General features: G+C 33.2%; 1 protein-coding gene across 1 annotated transcript in view; it reads right to left on the bottom strand.

The window, feature by feature from the left end:
- Positions 1–4,972: 4,972 nt before the first annotated feature.
- The window catches only part of LOC308657401 (ankyrin repeat domain-containing protein 62-like), a 47,340-nt gene continuing 40,321 nt past the window's right edge, over positions 4,973–11,991 (bottom strand). Inside the window, exon 9 of the mRNA XM_081309090.1 lies at positions 4,973–5,838. Within this exon, the coding sequence (XP_081165216.1) occupies positions 5,822–5,838 (17 nt within the window). The 3' untranslated portion in view covers positions 4,973–5,821. The remainder of the gene's footprint in view (positions 5,839–11,991) is intronic.

The following is an 11,991-nucleotide window of genomic DNA, read 5'->3' as shown; positions in this document are numbered from 1 at the left end:
AATCTTAACATTGAAAATCCATCAAAATAGAGTAGGGCATATAATTATAGGTTTTAAAGAGTTCTGAAGATATATCCATATTTCTTGGGGCCTCCTAACAAGAAATTCAAACAATACATATGGAGAGTAATGGCAGGCAGAGATGTGTGACTTAAAGGGTGACACTTCTGCCTTCTTGAAAGGCTCTCCTTCAGGGTTTCTTGAGGACACCATTAGAAATACTGGTATTTAATCAGTAACCGTGGGAGATGATGGATACCTTAGTTCATTTGACTACAAAGACATTTCACTCTGCTAAATTGTATTAAAGCATCATGGACTCCTTAAACATATACAACTAGAAAATAAGAGTGAAGCTAAACTAGAAATACTTGTATTATTAGACCAACTGAAGAATTTAGAAACCATCCCTTAAAGAGATTTTCAAGCATTTGCTCTCACCATCTACATATTCCAACTATCACCTGGAGAAATCAAGCATTGGGCACTGAGAAATAATTCACAGCAACAACCACAGGGGCAAAACAAGATAGCTGAGTTGATGATTAAGAATTCAAGACAATCAGCTCATAATTTTGTTACTGAGTTATCAGAGGTGGGACCTGTCAATTCTCATTTTAATTGCCCCCAACACTGACCATGGAATTATGTTTAACCACATTGCAAAGTAAACTTCCTTTGAGCCCTGTGATATTCTCTCCCTGTATCAAAAGTAGACCTTGCGTAGAGAGGAAACACTGCAAAGGTCATTTTGTCTCTAGGTAACATCTGGGGTAATACCAGGTGTCACAATAAAAAATGGTTAATTTACCGAGTATCAGAATGTGCTAAGAGAGTAGAACTAGCAATCCAGTATACTTAGGGTTTAAGTTGAACACTTTCAACCAATAATTAAATTTTTACTATTCTATGTAAAGAAAGGCCTGTAAGTAACTTGGTCACAATGTAACTGTCTGAATTATAAAGCTTCAAAAGTGCTGAGGTGAAAGTCTGGTAGAAATAGAAAATAGGAGAGAAAGCCATACAGACACAAAAAAGTGTGAGGGATATAAACTTCCTGGACCAATATTTCAAAAGTAAGTTCATTTAATAAAATTGCTTCTGAAAATTGTATTGTCTGATTAGATTTTGCATCCCACTAATCTCATTTTCCTTTCTCACTAAAAGTTATGCATTGGAGACAAATTAAGGAGATTAAGCTATTTTCTGTTGGTGTACATGTGGACATACTTCTGGATTTTGTGTTCTTCTACACAGAGTTCATTATATTCTTACCTTGGTGTTTTATCAGAAATTTCATTTTTAATTTCAGACACTTGAGATTCTAGCTTTTCAATTCTGAATTGCATCAACTTCATTAATGAAACATTATTTTCATTTGAAGCTCTATCAAATGTCTAAAGGAAATTGAAAGAACATATTTAAAAATATTTTTATAGTAGATGAACACAATATCTTTATTTTAATTTTATGTGGTGCTCACATGTGCTAGGTACTCCAGTGCTAGGTACTTCAGCTGTAAATGACACATTTTTTAAATAATTATCACCCAAATAATTATTTGTATATTTTGTTACTTTTAGAATCAATAACTCAGAGAGCAATTTTAAACATGTGGACAAAAGATGGTGGAGTTTTATCATCAAAGTCAATTGCTTTTTTTTTTTTTCCTATTCTTTGGGGTTGGAACCCAGGGCCTTGCAAAGGCTACACAAACTACCACTGAAGTAGGACCTCATCCATGAATCATTCTCATGTTAGCATCAGTAATGTGAAAAATAAAAAAGTATAAAATCATTTAATAATTGAAAAAAATCAGGAGAATGGTACACTCTGACTTCACATTTTTTTTGTTTCCTGCTAATTTTCGTATTAATACAACTACCCTTAAATATTCAATGGTTCTCTGATAAAGTCATTTTTTTCTGAAAGATGAAGTCAGTTTTTACAATGATGGGAAAATGAGATATTTAAAAATGCCATCTTACTCTGAAAAATCTATAAAAGAAGTTTTCTCAAGGAATGTAGATGACCCACATAAAATGGAAATTTCCAAAATAAAATTTTTAGTGAAACTAATTAAAACACATTACAGATAAATAAAATAACCTCTGAAAATGGAGATGCTTGTTTTTGGTTTTCCTCTAAAATCTCTCTTGTTCTTTGTTCAATCTCCCATCTATGAAGCTCTCCTTGACCAATTTTTATTTTATTTTCCTGCACATAAATTTTGAGGTTTGCTACATCTTCTTCCAACTTCTTTTGATTGTTCTGTATTTTTTCACATGTATATTGTCGGCTTTCCAAAGCAAGTTCAAATTGGTCATCCAAATGTGAATATTTTGAAGCTGTGGCTTCTAGTTTTATATTGAGATTATCGACCTGCATGAATAAAACAACAGTGTTTCATAATAAAAGAAGCATCTTGAGAATATTTGAGCACAAATTTGTCCAACCAATCCCAGTAAGTTTGCCTTTTCAAAGATCTACACTCTCTGCTTTGGATAGAGGTACCAGACATGATGGAAACCTTTGTATGCCTTTATAATCTGTTTAAATTAAAAAAAAAAAAACACTGTTTTCCCATTATTTTAAAATTAACCTGAAATTTGAGAAAAGCACAATAGCCTTTCTGTGCAAGTTTTCTAGAAATTCATTTAATAATTACACATAGATTCTGTATCCAATCATAGAAATGAAGGTATGAAATAACTCCATTCCCTGGAACATTCCATGAAATGGTATTCTCTGATTTACTCTGCCTTGCTACACCATGGCAATGGAGGTAGCACTAAAAAAATCCTAGTTAACGGAAAAAAAAAATCAACACGTGAGGATTGATGTACAATTCTCAGCATTCCTGAGGGTAGTTAAGTAGTTTTTTTTTTAAACCACTGATTGAACCCAGGAGTGCTTAACCACTAAGCTATATCCCCACTTCTTTTTGAGACAGGGACTTGCTAAGTTGCTGAGACTGGCCTTAAACTTGTGATCTTCCTGCCTTAGTCTTCCAAGTCACTGGATTGCAAGTGAGAAAACATGCATGATATTACAAAAAATGTAAAAATAAAACTCAGAATTTATAAAAAATGCACTATAAAGAAAGTGTAATAAAATTAATTATAATAAAAATACAAATAACACTGTCCACTGATGTTTTTATCCTTAAACATTTAACATAATTGAAAGAGGTGCAGATCAATGGTTGACAAATACAATTAATACATACTTTACAATTGATTTGATCTAGTTTCTTCTTCAAAACCTGTGCCTCATATTCTACTTTAAGGTGGTTACTGGATGAATGTTCTTGTGAAGCCTCTGACATAGGTTGCTCTGTCAGGTTACCAGCCAGTTCTTGTGGAAGTTGTCTCACAACTACCTGAGGAGATATGTCTGTTAAAGATTTTGTAAATAACTTCACTTTTTGTTAATAATGTTTAAAACTGAAATATTATCATTAATTCATCTTCTTTTCCTCATGTGTAAATTCTGTTTATTTCTGAATTCTAACAAGGACACGGAAGGTGCTTTCTTCCTGCCTAGTTACTGTCATATCCCTTAGACAATAGATTCAGCCCTTATCCACTTCACATTTGATGAAATGCATCACAACCTGCCGAATTCTCAAACAGAAATGGTTATGCAGGTCTGCTAGGAGTAGTGAAAACTGTACAGAAAATCATCCTTTTTTAAACAGAGGCTCAACTAAAAAACTGAGCTCTAACCATATTCCATCCTCTGTGTGAATCCAATAGATTCCCACCTCCTAAAAAAGTGAGGTCCCACTCAACCTGACCTTTACCTTCTTCACTCTCTTCAACTCCTTCAACTCTCTCCCCTCCTCACCCCATTCTCACTGTACAAAAATCTACTTGTTTAAATGGGAATTTAAATTACTTTGTTGAAAATGGGAATTCAATGCCAAATTAATGAATCAGGGAGCTGCAATTATCTTTGTACTAGATTAGTTCCTATCTGTTACATGATAGCAATTGAACCTTGAAATGAAAAGTATTAGCAAGTTATCTGTGAAGATAGGCAATAAATTCCAGAGTCAGCAGGAAAATTAAATCCACATCAGTTTTGCTGCAATGCATTGCATTTGTCCCAAATTATATTAATGATAGTAGATTCTTTTATAGTGTTGGAAGGAGATGAGAATAAAAAAATTGAGCCAGTTATTTTCAGAATTAAGTCAAACTTATGTGAATAAAATCAAATTATCAGTTAGAAATGTATAAAATGCTAGTGAAGGAAGTCTATTAAAAACTATATCATCTACATTTCACTTCAGCTTGGAAACTTGGAATGGATTATTAAAGTAACCCACTTAATTTAATCCAGATATGAGCATTCCCATTTATCTGTTTCATCATGGTCTTAAAAAGTATGGCAACATGAAGACTTTCCAGTTAGTATTGAGGGCTGGAGTGTAGGCCTGGTGTTAGAACATGGGCATAGATTGCACAAGACCATGGATTCCACCCCCAACAGCAAAAACAGATATTGTTTCAGCAATGTTAATTCTGTATTATTAATATCAGCATATCTCTACTAAAAATCTATGACTTATCCTCTTGAAACTTCATTCCTATGTAAAGAAATAATTCCTGGTAAATACACAATGTCTTTACTCAAAATAAAGCATCTGCAGTTCTAAAGCTTTAAATGTTTCTTCCATTTTTAAATGTTAAAATAAGTTTCACATAAGGGGAAACTTTTTGCTTTTATTTGGCCCACATTTTACTATTCATCAGATAGGGTGTGTTACTTTAAAACACGTATACAATGTGTAACCATCATTGGCAGATTTATTACTTCAAACGTATCATTTCATTGTGTTGGAAATCAGGTTTGCCATCATCAAATTTCACTGAATTCTCCTTCAAACACAATCCATATATTTTTCTTAATACTTACTTTTCTCTCAGATTTTTCTTTTAAGTGACAATTTCTATTCATTAACTCCATACTTCTGTTTTGTAGCTTGTGACTGGAGTTTTCATCCTCATCCTGAATTAGTTTTATGGTATCCCGTTGCTCTTGGGTAGAAACGAGCAAGCCTTCTTTATCATCAGCTTTGTTGCAAAAGTTATGGAACTGCTGTTTTAGAAATATAATTTCACTTTCTATTTGAGATAATCTCTCATCTGTGGGTTCCAGTTCTTTGTAGTTTTGACTCTGTTCATTTTGATACATGTGCTTTATTTCATTCGTTTGGCAATGGTTTTGTTTTAGGTCTCTTTGTACCTGGTTCAATACCATAGTCACTTTTCTAAGATCACGCCTTGTTTGAATACAGAGGCCTTTTTCTTGGTCTCTGTATTTTATTCTAGGCTTGGAAAACTTTGGGGACTGAATCAGCCTCCTAACATTTCGTTTTGATATTTTGAAATTACTCTTGTCCTCTAAATCAGGGCACCCATCTCTTGCTCTCTGGGAAAGAAGTTCTTGTTCTCTTTGTGATGTCTGACTTTCATCACAAGGGTGTGGAGCAACAGCCTGACTGGCAGGGTATGATTTGGCTTCTGTTTCCTGTCTTTCGGTGTTTTGTTCTTTATTTTTCAGCTTAATATTTAGCTTTGTAATCTCAGTTTTCAGAGAATTAATCTGTTTATTATATTGCAATGTTGTTTTCCTAAATGTTTCCTCCATTAATTTGATTCTCCTATGAAGGTCATGACACTCTGCTCTTGAAACTTCCAGATATTTCTTTTTGTCTTCCTCATGCTGACATTTCATTTGGTTCATTTCCAGACTCAGCATATCACATTTATCCTTCAACATGTGGAATTCATGCAAGGGCACTTTCTCTGTTTCATTCCTGGTAGAAACCTAAGGAAAATCAAGGAGACCTTTAGCTAGCACTCAATGAAATTAGATGTCACTATTACCTCTGAAACTAAAGTTTGAACATGTACATTTATGCAATGAAAGGGTTGCAATACATGGATATCCAACTGGAGAAAAATTAGATGTGAATTTCAGAGGTTAGAGAAGCGAGGTGTATTGAAGAAAATCAATCTATGAGTGTAAAAAATGATAATTTTATAGAATTTCAAAACTGAAGAAGCCTTTTTCTAAATTACAACAGATTGAAGACATCAGGTAAGTGATTAGGAACTTTGACCATGTTAAAGCATGAAGTTTGTGGGCTGGGTTTGTGGATCAATAGTAGAGTGCTTGCCTTGCATGGGTGAGGCACTGGGCTCAATCCTAGGCACCACACATAAATAAATGAATAAAATAAAGGTCCTTCAACAACTAAAATAAATAAATTAATAAATAAAGTTTGCACTCTGATACTGATACCTCATGTATACAGCCAGTCAATCCATAATAAGGACCTTAGCTCTACACACATTTGGACAGATGAAATTTCCCAAAGTTCTTTAAGTTCCCTATTTCTGAAAATATTCTATATGTATTCTATTTTTTCAACATTTTTGCAATCAATTCTTATAATTGTAGCTATTGGTAAATGATAAATCCAGGCACTGTACTTAATTAAGCATTTTACATACACCAATTAACTTTTTATCACAATCTGAAACAAGGAATAATATAAATGTAAGCAAGCTGCTTCTAGTGCTCTTCCATCAAACTAGTCATTTCTCTGCTGTGAAAATAAAAACACAAAAGAAGGTTTGTGTTTTATAATATAAATATAAATATAATATATAAAATATAAATATAAATATAATATAAATAAAGGAAATGAACTGATCTCATTTATCAGGGATGACATCCTTATCAATTACTAAGTAAAATATTATGAAATATCATAGTCTCCAAAAGTTTTTTTTTGTACTGAAATAGGAGATTACTTGGAGAAAACTGTTTCTCTTCTCCTACATGAGGAAATGCTATCTTAACTAGGGTCTCTGCTGGCTATGCTTTGCCTGCTTACTGAATGGTGGGAATAATAAGCTAACCTCCATATTAATATACCAAGAGGGTGAAATCACTGCCCCAAACTAGAACGTTATGTTAGTAACAAGGGTTTTGAGATTATGAAAGTCATCAATTCCTATGAAAATTATTATGGAAATTATTATTGGATGTGGCCAATGTGAAAGTCACTATTGGACTGCTGCTGACAAATGGAGTTGAATTAAGAGCATTAATTAGGCCAATGTGACCAAAATGCCACCCTCAACCCCAGAATAGGTACATTAAAAATATACATATATGGCTTTAAAATTATCTATGCTTTTCCACGATGGATCTAGATACTGTTCTATGTATGTTCACAGATGCATGCAACACATTCACACAAAGAGACAAGCACTTGAAAACAACACAAAATAGTTCAAGAAAAAAAAATTTCTTTTTATTTTTTGCCATGCCTCTCTCCTTTTATTTGCAAAGATGATTTGACAGAATTCTATCTTATGAATTCTGACACTATATTCTTAAGAATATATTGCCTCTGGGAGTCCTTAAGTTTGGCTAACACCTAAAGATTCATTTCAGTAAGGTATTGGTCTCATATTAGCAGTGGGGAGAAAGTCTAAAATCTTAATCAAGAGCAGTATCTGCAAATTTAAAAAAAAACTACTAAAAACAAGGAATCTATTAAACTATACAGACCTTTATCTCAAATAAATTACTCAAATTTTAACTGTAAAAATGACAGGTAAATTTGTCACATAGAAAAAATTGTCTTTAAAACATAAAACAGAATTATAAATAACAATTTTTTAAAAACTCAGTTAACTTGTCCCATGATATTTTCAAAGTCTTTATCCTGTGTCTGAACATAAAATTCCCTAAGTTAACATTTATGCTACTGATTGAACTCAACTCACCTTTTCAAAACATATGCTGAGCATCTATCTATATGATGCCAAGATAAGCAATAAATGAATTTAGCTATAAATGTTATGATTTCATCTTAGGGAGAGATGAAATTTTGGTTTAAACCCAAATAATAGAGAGTCACAACAGACTACATATTTCAATAGTGGTCCCAGAAGTTTGTGGAAGATATAGGCATTTTGTATAAGCACATGCCTACAATGATTGCATAATGAATGCCAACAACACATTTCTCAGATCATGTCCCCATAATTAAGTGAAACATGACCACACATATTACGTTAAAGGGATATTATGAATAGAGTAAGAGATATGAAGCTATACTGAAGACTAATTTACCTGATTTGAGTTACTTCTTACAGTCTTTAATTCTATTTTTAATGTCCCAGAAGGCAGTTGAAATTCTTTGTTCAATTCAATTTTTTCATTATGTTCCTCATCTTTTTCTCTTAACTGGTTATTCATTTTTTCAAAAAGCAGATCAAAATCTCTTAACTTCTTCTCTTTTCTTTTTAAATCATGCCTGCAGTTCAATATGGTTATCTTAAAATTCATTTTATCAGAAAACAAATGTGCATTTTGTGTTCTGGTTCTTCATAGGTTGACTCATTAGGCTAATAAAAATTCTATGTTCTAAGATTCTTTTCCTTTCTAGCTCACCTTTTTAAATTTCTCCTTCAAACTTTTAAAAAACATATAAGTTAATAATGAAAGATCTGTCAGTTGGGAAATGGCTGCTACTAGTAACTCCAGTAGATACTATGGAAAGGGACTGGATCCATAAATTGAGTGTTTGAAATGATTTGGGGTGGGGAATCTGGGATGTGGATCAATGGCAGAGTGCTTGCCTGCTGGGGGCCCTGTGTTTCATCCCCAGCATTGCCAAAACAAACAAACAAACAAACAAAACAAAGATCATTTTTGCACTGTTCTAATTCTTCATTAAGTAAAAGAGTTTTAAAGACTAAGTCACTAGTACTTAGCCTTTATATTCTTGAAATAAAACAGCAAGCACTGCAATTGATTGCCATTGTAACATGCAACTTTCAGAAGTTGTTCACATAGCATATGTCTGCATATTAGCAAGACCAATTTAAAGAGTCCAGTTCCTGTTGTTACAACTTTTAATGTTTCTTTTAGATAACACTTTCAATTTAGCTTGTTTATCATTATGTATTTTATAAACAATTCAAAATCCCCTTTGGAACAAGGCACAACCTAATATTTAGTCCAATGATAATGAATATATGTCCTTTCAACATAGAAATTTGACCAAATTTTGTTTACATATGAGGGAGAAATTTAAAAAAATAATAATTATTTTCCATTTCACATTTGGTTTAATGGATGTTAGGATTCAAACCATAACCCAGGGTGTAATTCCATAGGAGCATACTTACTTAGTTGCACTAACCCTTGGGTTTGATCCCAAGCACCAGAAAAAAGGAAAAAAAAAACCCTGCGTAAATATTTAAAAACACATTTTGGGGTGCACAAAAATGGCTATTTCATAGGACAAACCCCCAAGACAAAAGGCCAAATGTTTTCTCTGTTAAGTGGATGTTATTCCATAATGGGGGATGGATGTGTGGGGAAGAATGAAGGGACTTTAGATTGTATAGAAGGAAGTGAAAAAAGGAGAGGGTTTGTGGGGTTGGGAATAATGGTGGAATCAGATGGACTTTCTTACTCCATATACATATATGATTACATTACTGGCATGACTCTACACCGTGTTCAGCCATAGGAAGAAGTTGTGCTCCATTTGTGTATAATGTGTCAAAATGCATTCTTTTGTCATGTATAACTTAGAACAAATTTTTTTAAAAATGGCCATTTTATCCTCTTTGGTGGAATTATAAATCAATATAAACTGTCTTGAGAACAATTTAGAAATATTGATGAAATGTCTTTTCATGAAGTTATTCTTCTTTAAACAAATAATTCTATATTGAAAAAATTATTCAAACTAAACAGAAATATAAATTAATTTCCATGAAATTATGTCATTTGCAGGAAATGGATGGAAACTGAACAATTTTTTAATCAAAATAAGTCACAATTGTAAGGTTAAGTTTCATGTTTTCTCTCATGTGGAAACTAGAAAGGCAAAGGAAAAGAAAGGTGTGGGGCGGTCTCAGGGAGATCAAAGGAACTCATTGGAGTAGAGGGAGAAGGGGAGGGAAAGAAAAAAAGGGAATAATACAGACCAAATTATATTATTATATAGTGTGTACACATGAATATGTAATAAAATCCCACCATTTAAACAAGTAGAATGCATCAATAAAAATGTGGAATAATTTTTGTAAATGAGGTTCTGTGAAGTATTGATTGTAATACCAAAAAAAGAATGAAAAATAATCCCAAATTCCACTTGTTAAATCAATAGTGTGATCCTTCTATATAGCCATTGAAATTATGATTGAAAATAACGTGAATTTAGTTATTAGAAAGAATCATAGTTTGCATATGTTTCCTTTTTGTAAGGATTTCAGATTCTACAAGTATAAGTAGTTTTCTCCCTTGCAAAATACCAGCAGGTAAGTCAGCAATTAAAAAATTCCCTATGTATCTTCAGTGTGAAGAAAAGTGTTCAAACCTTCTTTCAATCTAGGGTATCATACCTCAAGTGGCAGAGTTCTTGTTTCCATTTTATTTCTCTCTGCTCTAACTTAGAGTTTGCATTTTCCTTTTCTGATAACTCCTCTTTCATTCCACAAAGTTTATTTTCCAGTTTTGCTATTTCTTGTGTATGTAATAAACACTGTGAACAGTGACTTTTTTCAGGTTCTATTATTCTTTGACATGAATCAACTGCATTTTGGATTTTTGGTAGGCTATGAGAATCTGCATCATGGAGAAAACAAGATAGAAATAAAATATTTGAGTATTTTCATCTGTGAAGGATTCTACATTTTTCCATGTACTCCCTCACACACTGAACAAATGTGTAAAGAGTACCTATGACATGGAAGCCATTATACTAAGTTCTACAGATAAAACACATGAGAACTCTGCTCTCCTTTAGTTTAAAGTCTAGTAGAGACAACTTACAGTGGAAAATTCAGCCTAGACAGATGACCTAATGAAGCATTAAAACAAGATCAAGGGTCAAGCTGTTTATATGTAGCCTAACTGAATTCCAAAACATAATGAAAAAGCAGAAGAGGCCTGAAAGATATTTTTCAAAACAAATTACACTTTTAGGAGGCAAACTGAAAGTAACCAAAGAGCATGGTGACCCGTTCATACACAGGTTTGAACTCTGTGGGTTGTCACATAGAAGAGCAATCAACTACTGGAAGTCAAGACAAAATAAAATATAGCAAAGAAAAAGGCAGAAAGTAGCATATCTCTAACCATAACTCCAGATGTAAATATTCTCAACTCCCTAATTAAAAGACACTTATTGGTAGAATGGATTCAAAAACAAGATCCAACTGATGTTGTTTGTGAGAAACTCATCTCATATGCAAAGCTACTGTATTAGTCTGCTTTTCTGCTGCTCTGACTAAATGACCTGACCAGCACAACTGTAGAGGAGGAAGAGTTTATTGAAGGGCTTACAGTTTTGGAAATTTTAGACCATAGAAGGCCAGATCCATTCCTTGGGGCTTGGGGCAAGGCTGAATATCATGGTGGGAGAATGTGTTGAAGAGAATCAGCTCAAGTTATGATCAGGAAGCAGAAAGAGTCCACTTGTTGATTGCCAATATATACCCAAAGCCACTCCCCAATTCTCATGTCCTCCACCCTACCAGTTTTCAGTTACCACACAGTTAATCCCAATCAGGGGATTAAATCATGGATTGTGTTAAGACTCTTAAACTCAATCTTGTCTTCTGAACCTTCTTGCACTGTATCACACATGAGCTTGTGGGAGACACTTCATATCCAAACCATGACAGACACTCATAGACTGAATGTAAACTACTGGAAAATTTTTCCATTCTTAAATTCCTAAAAGAAGCAGGAGTAGCTATTCTCATCTGACAAAGCAGATTTGGAGCAAAATTCATAAAAGACAAGGAATGCTTTTCATACTAGTAAAATTTCAATTCAACAAGAAAATATAACAACAAAGTATGTATACCCCAAATGATAGTGAACCTAATTACATAAAACAATGCTTCTTTAAATCAGCAGAGTATAGTAAAGCAGCCA

Source organism: Spermophilus citellus (assembly GCF_964194105.1).
Source record: "Spermophilus citellus genome assembly, chromosome: 1".
NCBI lineage: Eukaryota > Metazoa > Chordata > Mammalia > Rodentia > Sciuridae > Spermophilus > Spermophilus citellus.
Note: the sequence above shows the minus strand (reverse complement) of the source record. Positions and strands in the feature narration are given on the sequence as shown.